This window comes from Aythya ferina (assembly GCF_964211825.1).
Source record: "Aythya ferina genome assembly, chromosome: 1".
Classification (NCBI taxonomy): domain Eukaryota; kingdom Metazoa; phylum Chordata; class Aves; order Anseriformes; family Anatidae; genus Aythya; species Aythya ferina.
This window is the reverse complement of record NC_140296.1, coordinates 162,132,338-162,151,702: the sequence shown is the minus strand read 5'-3', so window position 1 is coordinate 162,151,702 and position 19,365 is coordinate 162,132,338. Positions and strand designations below refer to the sequence as shown.

The 19,365-nt window shown below is 36.6% G+C and overlaps 1 protein-coding gene across 10 annotated transcripts in view; it reads right to left on the bottom strand.

Moving 5' to 3' along the window:
* ANO4 (anoctamin 4) overlaps positions 1 to 19,365 on the bottom strand; it is a 221,767-nt gene that overhangs the window by 126,256 nt on the left and 76,146 nt on the right. For 9 of the 10 annotated variants that reach the window (XM_084506049.1, XM_084506043.1, XM_084506040.1 and 6 more), the window contains one exon: positions 2,735 to 2,941. In XM_084506049.1, the coding sequence (XP_084362175.1) occupies positions 2,735 to 2,804 (70 nt within the window). In that variant the 5' untranslated portion in view covers positions 2,805 to 2,941. Of the gene's footprint in view, positions 1 to 2,734; positions 2,942 to 19,093; positions 19,135 to 19,365 lie in introns of those variants that run through there. The other variant, XM_084506044.1, reaches the window with a different exon arrangement.

Sequence of the window (19,365 nt, the reverse complement as noted above, 5' to 3'; positions counted from 1 at the left end):
CCAGAGTAACAGCAGAAGTCATCAGCTTCAAGTTCCTGACCAGCAGTAAATAAAACTCTCAGAGAAGCAAGCTGAAAAGGAATGCTCTAATGCTGAGTAATATCTCTAGTTCCTCCTCCTTAGAATGTAGCTAGCAATGAACCACAGTTAAAGGAAACAGCTGCCAATCAGAAAGAATTCACAATAAATAATAAAAAATATCATTCTGAAAAGAAGTGGCTAAGGAAAAAAAGTAGAGTGCGGAAAACAGAAGTAGTGTGCTGTCAGAGGAAAAAAATAGACTCACTCATTTCTCTGTCACTTTATCAAGAACCTTTTCTTTCCGTGGTTCTAACTTCGTTGGTTGATAAGAATTAGAAATAGCATTTTAAATCCTCAGAATACTTTTCCGTACTATCAATTATGCTAAACTGTCTTCGTGTTCAAAGTATTTGCTAATTGGACAAAGGAAATTTCAGACAATATAACGTATACTGTTTCAACAGCAATACCTACTTGACTGTGATAACAACACTCAAATGTAAGGGAGAACTCAAATTGTATAAGATATTTAAAATTGGACTGAACAAAAACCTCAGGAATCTACTGCATGAAACAGCAGGAAGATAGCTTAGAAAATGATAGAGCAAGATCTTTTACCTGGGTAATTCATATAGTCAAAACATTTTTACTCTGAAATACTGAACTTTTTTTTTAATGTACAGCCTTTAATAAGTTACTGTTATTGGCTAATTAGTGCATAAGAAAAATTATTTATGAAGTTAGAGCTGTTAATTTGTGGACGAGAAGGAATTAATAACATATAATTTCAGTATTAAATTAAAATTTTCTCTTAGTAATTCCACTTATTACAATTGTTGCATAATTACTATTATTACTTTCCCAGACTCTACCAATATATAAAAAGAATACAGCTCTAACAATTGTAATTCGCCCCAGACAGAGAAAAAAATTAGCGTTCTTGAACATAATAATAATAATAATAATAACAATAATAAACAGATCCAAATGATAAAATCATTATTTCCTTTCAGATAAAACAATGACACTGTAAATTGTTTAAAACAATACTCCTGTCATGCAACCTATTTATAAAAGTCTGCAGCCTTTAAGGCTCATGGTTCTATTAACTTCTATTAACTTCAGTGAAACTCATGATAGAAAATGCCTCCTTAAACCAAGCTGCTGAATAAACTCTCTGAAGGTCATAGATGCTGTTACCATGTAAAGAGGAAGATGTGACAGACAAAGCTAATCTTATATGACTGTACTGAAAGCTAAAATCCTCTGAGAAGCATCATCCAAATGATGCTCACTAATGAGCTCCATTTTAGGAAACCTCTGGGGTTTACCCAAAAAGGTGTCTTTTTTCTCAGTCAAAAGCCAGCCGTATTGCTTGTGCATTATTCAGTACTAAAACATAGGCCATATCTATTAACACATAGTAGCAGCTCAAAATGAGCAGCTCAGAATAGCTAGTGTTACCTATTGTGCATGTTCATGATACTTGTTTCCCAAACTGTGGTGCTGTTTCTTTTAATTGGTATTTTTGTAGTAGTAGTCTCTGTACTTCAAAGGAAAAAGACCAAAGATGAAAAAAATAGAAGGACAAACAAGTGAACAGAAGAAATAAACAAAGCAAATGGTTACAAGTCACTGTACATTTCTAATTAATACACATTGACAAAGATTATGGTGATTGAATAGTATTGGTGTATGAAACTCATGGCAATAGACCTGCATAGCAAATCACAATAAGTATTCAATATTTTCAACTTGTACAAAAATTGAGGCATTTCCTAGATCTGCAAGGTAATGGAAGCACATGAAGGGTTTGCAGACAGAGCGTTCTGTTTCACACAAATGGACTCTGTCCCATGGCACCATAGCAGCTGTTACAGGGTGCCTCATTCCTTTTCCTGGGCAGCTGAGAGACTGTTGAAACCCTTCAATATAAAAGCTACAAAACTGACTTTATGGGCAGCCTTAATTCACTCTACTCAGGAAAGAAAGTTGGAGTTTAATTTTCACTTTGACAAACAACTGAACATGGCCAGCACAAATGTGGTTTATAATGCTATTATAATGCTGTTATAAGAAAAGATACTTCTAAAATAGCTCTGGCAATTAACATAAGGAGGAATGAATTCATGATGTCAATTAGAATTTGATGGTTCCCAGGAGATTCTGGCTTTTGTTCAAAAAGTTTCATTTTGTTAACTATTTAATATATGTTGCAAAATCTCCTTCAGATCTAAAGTTTTTGTTTTCATCCTAGCAGCAAGACTTTGATCTGCATTCTGCATCATGCCACAACCTTAGTTCAAAACCAACATTAGTGTCAATTATGGAGTTCCATGGGGATGCCTGTAGCCTTTACAGCATTGACATCAGCTCAGGGCTTATCCAAATTAAATGTATTGAAAGGAGTTCTTTCTGCATTAACATTTTGAACATGGCTACTGATTGTTTTATGGCTTTTTTTTTTTTTTTTAATGACTAAACTTACATTTTTATTCCCCACTTTCAGCTGTCCCAACTCTTGTTACTCCCAGTGAAGTCTACAACTGTTAAAACATACCAAACAAACACAAAACATCAATCTGTAGCTCTGATGATCAATAAATTGATCTCCATGCAAGCATGATCTGACGCTATTGGTACCAGCTTCACAACACAATGGCACACCACACAAGAAATGGACCTGAAAAAGATGTCAGACCAAATTGGTTACCTGGCTGATGGGGTTTTGCTTTTCCACCAGTGACTGCTGAAATACTAGATCCAGCAGATGATGCTTCCATCTTTATTGGCCTTCTGACTTGTGGGTGTGAAGGTTGCCCAACCACAGGCGGATGCTGTAACACTGGGTAGCTTGCTGCAGTTCTCCTCTGAAAGATTTGCACACGCTCTTCAGCCCCATGAATAGATAAACTTATACCTGACAGGAATAAGAATTAGTACTCTTAGATACAAGATACCAGCATGGAATAACTAAAATATAAGAAGTGCTCTGGATAAAAATGGAGCTATAAATGCCTTCCTAAAGAAGGAAAGAGGAAAAAAAAAAGGGGGGGGGGGGGGGGGGAGAAAACTACAAAAAAATGAATTTTCTATGAAAAGGAAAAAATGTGGAAGTCTTTACTGCTGTTGTGCTGTGGACATCAGAACCAGACACACTAATAGATATTTAAATTAATACAAAGTTATGGCTTACTGCATTACTTGCCTGAAGGAGGAATTATCTTCCATTCCTTCTAAAAACCCACACAGCTCACACAGGACAATATTAATGATGTAACTACCACAGAGTTTTTTTAAATGTCAGTTTTCTGATTGATGGACTAAAATGTGGAAATAATGGGTTCTTTTCTTCTGAGCATTCACATGTACCAGAATATCCCATCATATGGAAAAGATGCTACACTTTAGGTAGTGACTAGTTTCTAACAACAGCAAAAAGTATATTAGGTAAACAGCAAGGCTACAACCAACAAAAACATGACCTTAAGCTTGAAAAACTATTCCATTCTCACCAGTCACAAAATTTTCCCCGCAACACTGGAAATGCTTTCACACCAAACATTCTCAACTTTGTCATGTAGCTATTTTTTAAATAGAAATTTTTGTCTATGATGATAAACAGACTCTACTTTTCCACAGACAACAACAAAGTTGAAATTTTCTGTCTGTTGTATACTTTCCGAAATAAATGTTACTTTACAGCAGAAAGTACTGCTTCTGACTTATGTTCGTATTAATGCATTTGCTCCAGTTTAATTTGAATTAGCCTCAGCATCCTCTGCTGAAAACCTTTAAACAAACTCTTTTAGTTAACAAAGTTGAATGGTACATAATTCTACAATACTGTTTTAATTTAATTGTGATTCTTATTTCTTTCATCAGCTGCCACTCTTTGTGAGGGGAGGGGAGGGAAGGGAAGGGAAAACCACTAAGCAGAAATAAATGGGTAAACTGAGAAGCAGATGGAAACAGCAGGCTCTAAGAACTGGAAATCCAAATACTGTGAACACATGAACTGTGAATAGCAAAACTGGTCACTCAGACATCAACTAAACTGCATGTGTTTGTGAAAGGGGTTCTCCACTGCAATGTCCAAGAATGCCTTGGTAACTCCAGTCTTCTAGTTCCACTGAAAGTCAATGTGACACCAATCTCCAGTCCACAGAAGAGGTTTTGAAACTCTGACATCTTAATACACTTTGATACATAACATACTAGTATGAGGAAGAGAGCTGCTTCTTCTGTAGGCAGATGGTGAAAAAAGTGGGTTTGCACACATAAGGAAAGGATGTGGAAATTGCTCTCCTCTGAGATGGCTTTGTGCACTCAAAACAGAAGCTGCATGCTTGCTACTTGATTTGCCTGCACTTCATCAGAGCTGATCTCCTGCAGGAAGCATAAATGGAAGAGTGCTCCTATGAGCAACTGCTTATATACCTCCCAGTAACATTGCTAATGTAACTGCTGCCTGCTTCTAAGGACTGTTGAAATCATATCTTCGTTAACACAGACAGCAAATCCCAGTCACCTTATTCAGTTGATTCATCTTGTGAAAGTCAGCATAATAAGCCACATGAGCAGAACAATTGAGTATGTCTGGACAGCACATTTGAATAGAGTTTAGGTATAATGGGCTTCAACCAATGTAAAGATAAACCCCACCTGTAAAATGAGCTTTTTACTTCTCACACAGTCACTGATGCTTAAATTCTTGTGGAATGATCTTTAAGGTATAACAAAGGTATTTCTTTTAGTACAACAACTGTTCGTTGCATCATTTTAAACAACCACCTCTCTGAAGTTTACATGTATAATGGAGTCAAGATATATACTCTACCAATGCTAAGCTTGAACTTGGCACAGGCACATCCATACTGGTTGGACCTCACTAAGGCTGTATTTTAATTTGGTTGTGAAACAAGGTATCTGTTTTAGGAACTGGTTCCAATGTAATCTGACTGCTACATTTCTCTGAGGTTCAAGTAAATTGCTTCTTTGCATTCCAAAAAAAAAAAAATCATCTCTAAAGAGTTGTGCAGCTGTGATTCAGCTAACTAAACTATTTGTGCAGCCACCAAATAAAGGATACTGCAACCCGATCATTCTTCCTAAGGACTGCAAAATCTGCAGATTGATCACATCCAAAATGATGTTCAATCTACAGTTTAACTCTGATTAGAGGCAACTTTTTTTTTTTTTTTTTTTTTTTTTTTTTCCCCACTTACGAGTGGCACTATGAAGTGATAACACTGAACTATATGAGAAAGAATGTGCCAACATTACAGGAAATTTTACAGAGTATTCCTTGGACATATTTATAATGTAAAAATGTTCAGGAAGTACCACAGTTTACACCAAAGATGTGTCACCAATATATTCAGTATATCTGGGAGTTCAACACACTCTCCTGATTTGCCACTGCAGATATTATCTCTACATTATCTCCGCAGTCACTTGACTAGGAGAGTGAATTTCCCTTGTATATTCAAGAGAACCAAGTGTTCTTGTTTAATTAGTATTTCAGATTTTTCCAGAGAGAGCCCAGATCTTACATTTCTCTGTGTGTTTCTTTTGTTAAATTAAAAGTAAATGTCTGCAAGACTAATATTGCAGTAACTTGAGGTACTACCTTGTTTTAATGTGGGTGAAAGTCCTTTTAAAAGAGATATTGACACTTGAAAGTACATCTCCAGATAACATGCATAAATGCAGAGACAAAGGGAGGTGGAATCAGAAGCAGAGAAGCCATTAGAAACAGTGCATATAGCTTATGGGGGAAGAAAACCTGGTGAACTATTGGCACTAGGCAGACTCTAGTGCAAACTGCCTTATTCTTCCTGTAAATAACCCACACTGTTGCAGAGTCACGGGGTCTGTGGGTCAGAGATGTGAGAAAATGGTGTGGAGAACTGAAGAATAGATAATCAAGTTGACACCTATCACATTTTACAGTATGACAATACCCACACAAGACATCTAGAAAGAAAGACAAGCTCTCCAGCAGTACACTGAATCCTGGATCCTCAGTTAACTCTGCTTGGTGGAGTTTTCCCCCTACTTTCAGGTTTGACACCACACAGTTGCTGACCACCAAAATCCCAGTGCTGCTGTATGCCTGACTGCATCTGTCCCTGCAGCATGGCCATTGGTAAATGAGCTTGGTAACACCAGTAGCTGGAGGTATGAACACAGTCAAATGATCTGGCAGGTAGTAGAGATGCTACAAAAATAAATAAATAAATAAATGTAATAATAAATAAATAAATTAATAATAATAATGATAATAAAAACAGAAACAAACATACAAAAAAAAAAAAAAACCAAACAACTTGCAAGTGTTTCTTTTCTTTCTTTTCCCTCTGACTTATTATAAACAGATCATAAGAATCATTTCAACTTAGGTTTGATGTAAGTGGAAGTCTTACATGCTGGCCAGTAGAACCTTAGAGTTTTCAAGCTGGATGAGATTTAGGCTTTCAAGAGTTGTATGCATCACTCAGTTGTTTTCATTTCCTGTATAGAGCAAAATCCTTCTCTGTATTTTCAATCTTCATGTGCCTTTCCCTTCTTTACCTATGTTCCTGACTTTTTTTTTTTTTTCCTTGTACAAGCTTCTTGTCTCCATGAGGCACTGCTCTTCTTGATGATCTTTTGTTCTCCTCTGAGGCCTCTGTTTGAGCTTGCAGGTTCATGTAAGAGAAACATCTTCACTCCTTTCCTAAAAAAAAATCTCAGCTGTGCAGTTTGCCAGCAGGGATGAACAGCCTCCATCCTGCTCCTGGCTAACTTTCATTGCTCCCAGTTATGTCTTCATATGATAATTCTTTTTATTTCCAAAGCTGCATTTCTTTTATATTGAGCGTACTTTGCCTCATATAAAGCCACAGTATGCTTATGAAACTAGAGAATTTATAATGCTCCAAACCTGTATAAAACCTGTATACGTGCACATTAAAAGTGGAGTACTAAAGTACTTCAAAGTCAGGAAGTAATAAAACCAAACATAAAAAAGAAAAAGGAGTGAGAAATTACTAAAAGTAGAAAACACCACAGCATGCCTGTGGCTTAGAACTAGCCTGCGTGCAGAGCTTTATGTGACAGTGGTATTTGTTTTGCTGTCTCTCAGATGCTACTGTGGTGAACATCAACCTGTGCTGCACAGAAATCACTCAGACAAAGCATCTGACTGGGCATCTACTGTGGTCATGTCTCAGCCCTGGCCATCAGGTACTTTGCACCACACACCTCTGCATGCAACAACACCTGCCGCCAGCTGGTGTTGTTGCATGCAATGGTACCAGCTGGCGGCAGGTACCATTTGACCAAGAGTAATTCAGCAGCTCAGGTACTGGCAGAGAGGACTTCAGTGCCAGAGCTGGGGTCAGCAAGGCACTGTGTCTAAATTAGGCTGTGCTGGCACTGAGACGGTCTTTCTGACTGGGCAGGCAGGTTTGGGTCAGCCACAGTTCTGTTCCAGTCTGCACCACCTATAGCTACAGTCAAGTAGTTACAGGCTCTTTCCTGATGTGTCTTTCTCTAGACAGAGATAATATGAACATGAATAAACAACAACAATCCAATGCAGGCTTGCAAAGCTGTATAAACAATCCATTAGCTATCAGTGCTTAATTAACTTCAAGTGCCTTGACCTGCTTTGTAGACCTTCCCTGGGATAACAAACTGAGGCTGGCAGGTGCAATAAGGACTTTCAATTTGATATTATCAGCATGTCAGCACTCATGCTAGAGACAAATTATTTCATCTATTTCTTTCCTTTATGTGGGTCTTTTATTCTGTTTTGGCCCTATGCAAAGGCCTTGAGAGCAGACTGAGGCATAGCCTTTCTTCAAGGTCCCTTTCAGAGCAGAGCAAATACAGGGTTGCACAGAGCAAGAAGTAAGGAAGAAAATCTCAGCTGCAGTGTTATGTAGGGCCACAAGAAGCAAGGCAGCTCTGGGGAGCCTGCAGTCATCAAGGCACAGATGAGCAAGGTCATAAGGAAGTACTTTGGAAAAATGGGCAGATAGCAAAAAATGGGGCATTAAGGTGTGATACATAAATAGGCATATTGCGTATTTGATTCCTTTTGACTTTTATGCTGAGTAAAGGAGATAATGAGGCAATTTGTCCACCTTAAAAAGCTAGGGATCCTTTCCTCAGCTTGCACAAATTGCCACATCTTCTATTAAAGTCAATGATGCTCCACAGACATATTCATTTTTTTCACATTTTGAAGTTATCTTTGAAAAGGAGGAGCTCAGAAAGTGAAGCAAGATAAAAAGGTTTCTCATGAAAAATCATTTTCATCTGAGGCTCAGCAGAGAGACAGCTATGCTTGATGCCACAATTGACTCTTCTGCTTACTCTGAATCCTAGGTGGAAATGAATGAGCAGGAGAGAAAAATTCAGTGCTGCCCTCTGTACCCATGCCTGAAAGCATAGACTAAAGGTAGATCTTTTTTTTTTCCTTTTTTTTTTTTTTTCCTTCCCATCCTATGCTCTACTTAGATAACAAACACATCCAGAAAAGCATAGCTATCTTTCTCTATACCTTGGAGAAAAATGTTACAACAGCATTAGGATTTCTACATGAGATTAAATCATTTTTCATAGGTTTAAATATAACTTCTCTAACACAATGTCAACTCCTTTGCCATTGGTAACACAAATCATATCTAAACACGGATTATACTGTATATATGTAGTTATACAAGAACAGCTTTGAAAATATTGAAATACTGACTATATCAGATGAAAAACAACAAACTCCTCACAACTGCAAACCTTTACATGAACAAACAAAAAAGCTTCTAGTTACAGAACTTCCCTGAAACAGGACAGGCTGGAGAGAAAGCTGCTTAATAATATGGTGCATTTTGATAAATTACATGTTTTTTGCTCTGCATAGTCTTTTTTTGTCTCTCTCTCTCTCTCTCTTTTTTTTTTTTTTTAACTCCTATATATTGGAGAAATGAAAATTGTCAAGATCCATAGAAGTTTTAGAAAATGTTCTGTGAATGTTACTTTTCTACTATTTTCTCTCAAAAACTCACACATCCATGGTGGATATAGGCATGGTGTATGTATTTTGGTTTTCACTGTGGTTCAACATGCAGGATGCACTATTTATTTATTTATATATATATATATATATATATTTTAAAATGACATTTCTTACCCCCCACCTCTGCCAGACAGCCTCACCATTTATACTCCAAAGGCCTTAAAGCTCCTTAAAACTTCCTGGGCTCTGTGGCACGTGATACAGAACTATTCTATGTTTGCCATGATCTTTCATGTTTCTTAAGGAAGTCAAGGAACAGAGATGTCATTGATCCATCCCATTTCCATTGTTTTATTTGTTTATTTTTACTTTTGTTTTCATATAACTACTATAAACTGCAGGGGGTCAGAATAAAGTTCCATCCAGTCCATCATCCTATCTCTACTGGTGACCAATAGAAAGCACATAGGAAGAAAAGGGTGAACATGGTGATATTTTCCCAGCACTTTCTCCAAGACTCAAACAAATTGCCAGCTTAAGGATATTTTGAAGTGGAAGTGTAGTATTTGAACACATCATTGAGTTCAGCTGTCCAGCTGAATTCTGAATTTATGTAAATGTCTTAACATTTATAAATTCCTATGGAAAGAAGCTACGCAGCTTAAATACACAATCTGAAGGAATAACTCTTTTTCTTTGTCTGGAACCTGTCACCCTCAAACTTGTATTGGGATAGATCATGAATAACTATTTCCTTTTCCCTCTCTGTTCCACTAATGATACTACGGAGCTCCATGTTGTCTGTTGTTTCTATTCCCAAGCTTAGGAGAATCAATTTACACTGTTACACCTCACAGATAGTTTTCTGTGGACCTCTGATCATCTCTGGCTATTTCTTCTCTGTCCCCTTCCTTTCTTAAGAATGGGGGGGGGGGGGGAACCTGAAATATAGGTGAAGAATGTTTCAAAAAGTAGGAGCAGCAACACACATGATGTTCAGACTGTGGCTTCAACATGGGTTTACGCAGTGACACTTTGACATACATTTTCAATTTTGTTGTTTCCCCCACATTGTAACATTGTTTGCCCCAAGACACAGATGTACATGGGCTTTGCCTCCCTGTTGCATGAGACAGCTCTTCAAGCAATCCTCCAGTGAATCACAGACCTCCTTCCTAACCCAACCTGCTCTAGGTCCCCATGTCAAGCAAAGGCTACTGGGAACAATACTGTGCTCCCTCTCTCATTGGCAAGTTGCATCTTTTTCCAGAGTTGCTTTCCAGGTCTTACATTTATCACATCTGTAAGAGCATTGCTGTATAGCCATTCTGTATCAGCAAATGCCTTCACAAAGGCATTTTACCTGTCAGAGCTTTTTTTTTTTTTCAATTACCCTCCTTCAACTAGATGGCTGGCATCATCCTGTGCCTGCCAGTCACTATCAGTGTTAAGACTTATGTTCTGAACTGCGATCAAAAGGATGTCTGAACTAGAACCAGGACTCCAGGAAGAAAGAGCTTGTGTACCCGCTGGGGTTGCACAGATTTCTCTGCACCAATTTAGAAAAGAATAGCTAAAATGACACAGACTCCAGGAGGACAAAGGTTTACACTTGCAAATATGCTTTAGGCCAGGAAAGCTTATTCACCCCACATTGACAGAAGTGGCTACATTACCTGTGGCATACCTGCAATCCAGAGGCAGTGTTAATTTCACTCTGTCGGCACAAAATAATTCCTAACGAATAAAAAGTTTATGCTTACCTTAGGCCCATCATCAGAAGGCTTATTTTTATAGACTTCAATGTAGTTTATTAAAGTATAACAAGCTTTAATAAGTATACAAAAATTATAACATACTTTAATAACAAGTTTATTAAACTATAACAACTATATTCAATGGTGATTATCTACCATGACTGAAAAATTACCATAGGGCTCAAAGAGAGGCAGGATAAAGCCATGAAAATACCTTGGAGAGAATCATAAAAGTCCTACTTTAATAGCCAGCATGACAGGCTGAAAAACTATTTGTTGAATGAAGAAGGCATGAATGAAGAAAATAGAGTAGCTGAGTGAATATAAAGCTCTTTTTGGTTGCTCTTGACTTGTCTTTGGTTGTTGTGGTTACGCTGCAGGCAGCTTACAGGAGGGACCTATGCTTTACTTGAGGGTGATGATGGGACTCCTTGTTGGAGGGCATAACCGTACAACAAGTGCTCAGAGGTGCATGGAGCCACTAAACTGAGCAGCTTCATGTCCCTTCATGTCCCTGAAGCTGGGCTGCTTCCACCTGTACTTCCTCAGTTACTGACCATGGTACTGAATGCAAGCTGCTGCTTATGCAAACCTTACGAGCCCAAGTGAGTAAATGGAACTTTGGAACCTCTTTTTTTTTTTTTTTTTTTCCTTTTCCTTCCCAAGATGTCTAGTTTGTTGCATTTATAATTCTTGTATTAACATTTCTGTCTAATGTTTCATTTTTTAGTTCCTCTTTGCAATAAAATAAAATAAAATAAATAAAATAAAAAGTGTCTATATGCTTCTATTATTTTTTTCAAGCCTGTCAGGATATATGCCTAACAACTGTGTGTAAAACATGCCACGCATCAGTTCTCCCAGCAAGCTGCCGTCAGTGTCATTTGTCACCATTCTCACTGACTTAATTCCTACTGGGTTTCACTGTGTTGAGGTCTTTCTTACTCTTTTTGTTTTAGTAACTTTAGTAACTTTTCAGTAACTTTTTTTTTAGTACCTGTAACTTTTAACAGCATTAAAACCATATATACTCATACGTACCATTTGTAAGAGTAATTTGTAAAAAATAAATACATAAAAAAATAGAAAGTTCCTTTGCTTGCTCTAATATGGAAATAGGTGTGAGAAAGTACACCTTGCCCTGAAATGCCTGAAATGTGGTAGACACCAAAAACTAAGTTTTCAGTAGATTGTTTCTCTTTTTAGAGAATTGGTTCTCAATTTTATCAAAAACTTGTCATTTTATTAAGAAAAAAAAATGTTACTGTTTGTGCTGTCAAAAACTTGTTTAGAAAATAAATCTGACCCTATCTGGACTGGAATATCTTAGCTTTCTATATTGTAATGACTTGTTACTTTGAAAAATGCAATCTAACATATCAAATTGAATATAAATTACCAATTAGAATACCAGTTGTCTCCGAGCAAGCCAAAAAACAATTATCATATCAATTACTGAAACACCATCTGGAATACCAATCATCAATTAATGTTTTACTGTAATATACAAAGAGTAAGAAATAATTTGAAACATAGAAACTAAAACCAGAGAGCAAAACACATCAACAAAATAAAACAAAATACAGTGAAACAAGTAGTCCAACCAATATGAAATATTTCATCTGCCTAGAAGCTAATTTTGGTAGAAATATTTTAAGCTATGTGTTCAAAAGTGACTTCCAAAATCGCTCAAAAGAGATTCAAATTAAAAAAAAAAAAAAAAAAGCAAAGATATCAGAATTTCTGTTGATTGGGTGTTCTTTCTGGCTTTTGACCCACCCTCACTACCATGAATTCATACAGAAACCAACAGATTCAGATCTCTGTTTCTGTCACAATAAATAACATTGTGTCAGCTCTTCATTTTCTGAGGCAATATCTATGTTTTAAAAGAAATTGGGAGATTGGCTCTGTATTCTTAAGTGGCACTTACTGATTTGGAAACTATACAGTAACTCATCTCACTCATTTTACTACATATGCACAGCATTTACTTGCCAAAAATAGACTCAGTGTTGAGATCATTTAAAACTTACTTTCACTCGTATTAAGTGCTGTGTTCAAAATTGTTTTCTTTATGCACAACTACCTATTTCTCCGAGTTTCTAAAATCAAGGACATTCTCTTTAAGCCAGCCTGCACTGATTTTTAGCCTTTTGCTTGTATGAGAGCAGTAAAAGGTAACAGAACACACAGCTCTAATAGGCAGTACAAACGTCAGGGCAAACCACAATATCCAGTGAAACCAAACACTTAGTCAAGTCCCAGAGGCTTTTTACTGACCAAAGAAAGAAGTGAAGCACTAACCATCAGATATATTTCACGTGTAGGTAGATTTTAAAAGCAGAGCCTTCTTTTTCAATCTCTCTGTCCCTCTCCCCACCAACTTCTCTCCCACCTTCCCCCTCCTCCCCTCTCTTTTTACATTATAATATGCTGCCTGAATACCAACTGCTACATTTCAAATATCTTAAGTCTTATTTTATTTTATTTAATTGGATATTCTCTATAATGCAGAGCAGCACAATCAATCTAAGACATCATCTATGGAACAGGAAAAACCCAGAAGACTTCACAGATGGGGAAAACGATAGCTCAGGATATGTCTGAATGTGTCTGCCTCCACAGTGCAGTCGGTAACAATTTTCAGCACAGTAACTAGGCTTAATTTAACTGTCTTTTTTACATCCCATTTAGAGGACTGGTGTGCCATCCATACTCTCGGGTACTACAGCATGGTCCCTTACACAGCTTCGGTAGAAAGAAAGGATGGAGAAAATGAGGGGAATTCACATTGACTTGTAGAAACCACCCTCACACAGCTCCAGCCCCATGAACTCTTCCTGCTGGTAAAAAAATATCTTGTGTCCTATCCTGCAGCAAGCTGAATTTGAATAAAACACTTTTGTATAAAATGCATTTGAATAAAACACTTCTGAACTAAATTTGTATCTGGACTGATATATCTGACTATATAGGTCATCTGTGTTGGGTTAAGTCCAGTGCCTAGGAGGGTTTTTGCCCTCTGGAATGACTGTCCTTGGTGGACATAGAGGCTGTTCACAACATCTGGGAACTGTGGACATATCCTCAACCCTAAAAGGTTATCAAGGGACAATTATCTAAAAATTGTTGAGGCATGTGTGGTGCATGTTTTTCTCTCGTGCACCATTAATTTCCAGCACACTCTCTTGGCAAGTAACCATTTTGTTTGCAATAAAGCCTATGGTGCCAAGATTTCTAAATGATCATAAAGTGAAGGTGATCCCCAGAGGAGATGGCAGCTGTAGTGTGCAGCAGACACCAGTGAAAATCTGTGTTCATCTGCTATTTCATCTTTCTGGCAGGACTCTAGGCAATTAACAATAACAAGATGCTCTTGAAAAGAGTATGTAAACCTGCCATATTTGTACACACATTCCTCATAGGGATCCAATTGATTGTTCTCCACTTATGTCAATCTGGATTGACTAAAGTGCGTAGGTCATACTTATTTCTGTTCTGAGCTACATCATATTTCTGGTGGAAGACCAATAAACTCTGAAACAAAGCAGTAATCACATAATGATTGTTTGAACTTGGCAGAGTGGAGGTGGTGAAAAAGTGCTCTACTGATCACTATCATTTTAATTTCTGAAGCTCTTTATAGCAGGATCAGAAAAAATGTTAGGAAGCAATAAAAATCGAGTAACTACATCGTAGGATGTGAGGTCTATAATATACAGATTCTCTGATGTAAAAGGCAGTCAGTGTAACACATTTACTGAATAACAAGCTTGTGCAAGTGCAAGGCCCATCATTTTTTCATGTGTGAATAATTCTCTGACACATTAACAATTCAGAAAACCACATAATGTATGACAGACTTTAAGGTGTGTGTTATGCACAACATATATAAGAAGTTAGTTGTACATTTCTAAAGGTTAAAGTAAGGCACAGGAGAGGCATAAATTTTCTAAATCCACCTGAAAAAATCTGATTATAAGGAGAACCTGTAAAAAGAAACGTGCCTAGAGTTAGCTTTTGTGACTGCCATCTTTTTCAGTGAAAGGGCATTCACAAATATTATTCATAGAAAACTTCCTCGTCTTCACTCATACCCCTGACACTGAATGCCCCATTACTGATGATTCATTTAAAAAAAAACACCTACAGAAGTAACAAACAAATAAATAAATAAATCACAAAACATGTACAGCAAACTTTATAAACATTTCTAAATTATCTTTGTCAGGACATTCCAATCTGAGAGTGATCCTTAAATTGCTCTGAATATCTCAGGTGCTGAACATTTGAGCATTCAAAGAAAGCAGATAGTTAAGGAAGAAATACTGTTCCTGTTCACAGATACCATTTCTCTGAGTCCAGACCATGCAGTTAAACAGATCTGTAGAATGCAATCCTTATGAACATTCGACAAGGTGAAATTTCATCACCAAAACTACCTTGTCATGAATCTTGCTAGTAATAATTCAGTAAGAGCCTAATGTGTCATTAACCAGGGCAGTCTCTGAAAAATATGCAGCATCTGAGTGGTTAAGTATGATTGTGTTCTCTGCTGCTAAGATGGTACCATCCACAAAGAGAAAACTCAAATACAGGAGGCAGCAGTGTATTTAGAAACCAAGAGTATAGTCAAATCCATCAATAGGGCACTTAAACCTAAAAATACTGAAGGGCCTGCTAGTCAATTGGAAATAACAATCAAAAAAATCAAAACAAGATAAGCAAAAACCACCTAGCAAACCCCAAAATAACATTAATGACTTCCAAATGTAAAGCCCTTCTTTAAAACAAACAAACAAACAAGCAAACAAAACACTAATAAAAAATAAATACATCACACAAAGATGGACCCTTAATTCAGTCCCCGAGTGAATGTCTGGTTACACACAACTGTGGAAAGCTGTCTTATAAAGTCCCTGAAAGAAAGAGAAATGTGTACCTCCTTGTATTAGATATCAGCCCTAGAATCAAAATGGCACTAAAAAAATCATGGATCCCACTGGACTCATCTCTTTCTTCAAAATGATCTTTCTTATGATCACAAATCTATATCCTGAAAGGGATGGGGTTTAACAAGAGATATTCTTGTTAAATTTGCATGAGGAGCTAACCACCAAACAGCAACATTTTTCTTCATTTACAAAGCAATATGAGCCTGCTTACAAAGGACTGTTCTAGCAGTCATAATTCCAACTGAACTAACTGCAGTCTTGAAATAGATTTCCAAAGATGATTTTAATGCTTCAATCAATAAAGTATATTCTGTGCTTAGGAGTGAAAGAAATAGATGAATCAGAATGGTAAGGGATGAAATTTTGTGAGAAAAATGAATATCAAGTAAGAACATCATATGTTAGACTATTTCCTTTCAGTTCCTGACAACATTTATGATGTTTTCAGTCTCCTTCTGTGACATCTCTGCTTGTTAAAAATTAAGCATAGTATTCATTTTATGGCTACTGATGACATCTCTTTCAATAATCAAGCCATGATAAGAAAATCATTATTATATTCCTTTTTTTTTTTTTTTTTCTCACATAATGTTTTTTCTAATGATACATCTTTACTTGGTCTTTTAAAAAGTAAACCTAAACCAACCAAGATAAAGAAAATTCCATCGTTTACTATCTTGAGCCTTTTTTTCTTCTCAGCTTTCTCAGTTAACAACCCATTTTATGGGAAAGTACATCAGAAGTTAAATATTAGACTAAATACAATGTTGAGTCATAAGAATTCCTAAACCTCAAACAGCGCTGTCCAAATGTACTTAAGATACTTGGTGTTCTTGTCTGTTCGTGCCCTGTATTTTCCCTTCTTTGAATATAACTGCTTGTATCAAAATATCCTATATATTATCCTCAATTAAAAAAAAATAAAATAAATCAAAGCAGTTACTTTAATCCAGTCTCTCTGAATATCCACAATTTAGAATTCAGTGATAACTCTCCCTGACACTAAGCTCCCATTCAGTGAATATAGGCCATAAATGTTCTTAATTCATGCATAATGATTATTCCCTGATTACTTTCCTTATGATTTATACAAGTGCAAGAGTCTGTAAATGCACAAAATAAAGTTCTACCTTTTTAATTGTTCTGTGTTGCAGCTCATCTCCTTAGTTATAAAATTACAGTTGTTACTTATGATGCATAAAGACTAATGTTCACCTTTTCTATAGAAATGAGCATACATTGTCTTTAAAAACATGAAAATAAAAATGCATCTTTCATACTTGCAAATTCCAAATCTAACTTTCTCAGTAAAAAGTGTATGTTCTAGGTTTTGCTACATGCTGATGGATGGTATGAGAAATATTTTGATCCACCTATAATCCCATCAATCAGAAGCAATGAGGAAGGAAAGCATTTGACAGCCTGCTTAAGGTCAGTCTTTCAGCCAATTTTTCAGAAACTCAGTCATGGTAATTCCTGACAATTATTTCTCTTCTGAAACCCTCTTGTTCAACTTGTAGTCATTTGGTATGACCTGAAATTGGCTTTCTTACAGACACAATCCCATGCCTTCAGTGGTATTTTGCAAATGTACTGCTTGCTGAGCTGCTCGCTGCCCAGACACCCTGTCACACTTTCAGCTGACTTTGGATTTTAAAATAAAGTTCTTGATAAGACTTTTACATACAAGAAGAAACAACCTTTCAGCTCACACTGATGATATCCGCCATTAAAAAAAGGCAATCTTTTGCTTACTCATATTTCACATGAATTAAAAATATCACTGTATGGCGGCAGAGACGTATTAAAAGAGCATACACTTCTGGTAACATTTTTTACTGCTAACTTTGCTGCAAAGGTGAGACTTTTCTAAAGATGTTACATAATATGAATAATCCAGTAATTGAGCTTATTTTTAACTGCATTTCCTTTTAATTGAACTACTGAGGTATTGAACTTAAGGCTGTCACTTTTAAATGACTTGTTACATTAATAAAATGAAATGAAGTCTTTTCTGAACTTTTCCATGCTTGGAGCTTCTTTGTGAATTATTTCCTCCAGACAGGCACTGCAAAGAGAAATACATCTGAAGCACTGACAGCACCTCCCAGCCCTGACCCCAGAAGAATCTCCTTGTTTTTTCCATGTTGAAGACTAGACCAGTGTAATATAACAGAACAAGAGACTTGTATTTAGCAAGACAGCTAAATAAAACCTTGTGGTGAGCGCATGGCCAGAGTCCACTGTGCCCGCTCCAGATGTAAGCAGCGTGGGCAGTCCAGACCCTGCAGTTAAGCTCCCAGATGGTGTGAAAGAAGATGAGGACACCCCTCTGCTGACCTGCCCTCCTGCACCCTATGTGCCCTGCAGGAACACTCCCCCATTCTTACATACACTTTCCAATTGTTATATTCACTCTCAGTAGAGCTGACTGGATTATTTTTTTTTTGAACATTCCTCATGGTAAACTTGCAATTTGATTAAAACTGTCTGTCTCTCACCAGTCCGTCAGCCTCAGTACTGTCCTCTGAAATCTTCACTGAGATGGAGTTTCTTTAGCTCCTTCTCCCAGAAGTCTCACACCTTTGGACATAGCAAGTTTCACTGTAAAATGCTCTTACTGCAATTCAGAATGAAACAGGGGATTTCACAATGAAACACCAGAGTTCCCATTTCAGGGAAAAAGTCAGGATTTCATATGATGCACAACAATATTTTCACTGGCAAATTTCCAGTAGGAAAAGAAATTCCATGTTCCTTGGATATAATATACACAGATAATGGGATATTAAATAATTCGTCTGAGTACTGAGAGAAAATTGGAGGAACATGGAGATGATTACTAAAGTTACATTTCACTGAACTGTAATGTGTGAGGGATTTTCTGCTTTTAATTCATTAATGACCTCCCCCCCCCACCCTTATTCTATTACTTCAGATTCTTTTTATTATTATATCTTATTTATTTTTTAATTTTAAAATGAATATTTAGTATTTGCTAGTAAGATTTTGGATATGCATAAAAAGACAGTCCAAAACTAGGAAAAATATTGTTATATATATGAAAGAATCATTGGCAAATAGTTAATTATAAATTTACCTAGGTGATATTTAGCAATATCTTATCACATATATTACTGCTAGGCTCTATCTAGTTCTCCAAGTCTATTTTAAGCCAGCATTATGATGAAATTAGTTAGCATGCAGACTCTTTAAATAATAATAAAATAATAAAAAAACAACCACCACAATCATATAACTTTTCCTTTCTCTCTATAAAAGTCCCTCTAACTGATTCCTGTAAAATCTTATATTCTCTGGGAGCATTGTTAGAAGCTGTAAAAACTCACCTTTCTCTTAGAGAACCATGCTTCTTGAAGGCAACTTTCTATGTTTGGAAATTCACTGTAAAGGTTGCCATGGTGATTAATTTTAAAAGTGAAATTCTCCCCTTTTAAAGTTTTTTATTTAAAGAAGAAATGCTCCATACTAAGGCTCAGTCCTCTGCAAAGCAACTGGGAATGAAAATCTCTCTGCCTGGAAAACCAAAAGATATAGCCTCTGTGCCACTGAAACTTCAGCAACAGAGACATTTTCACTGAACAAGAACATTAGAAACATT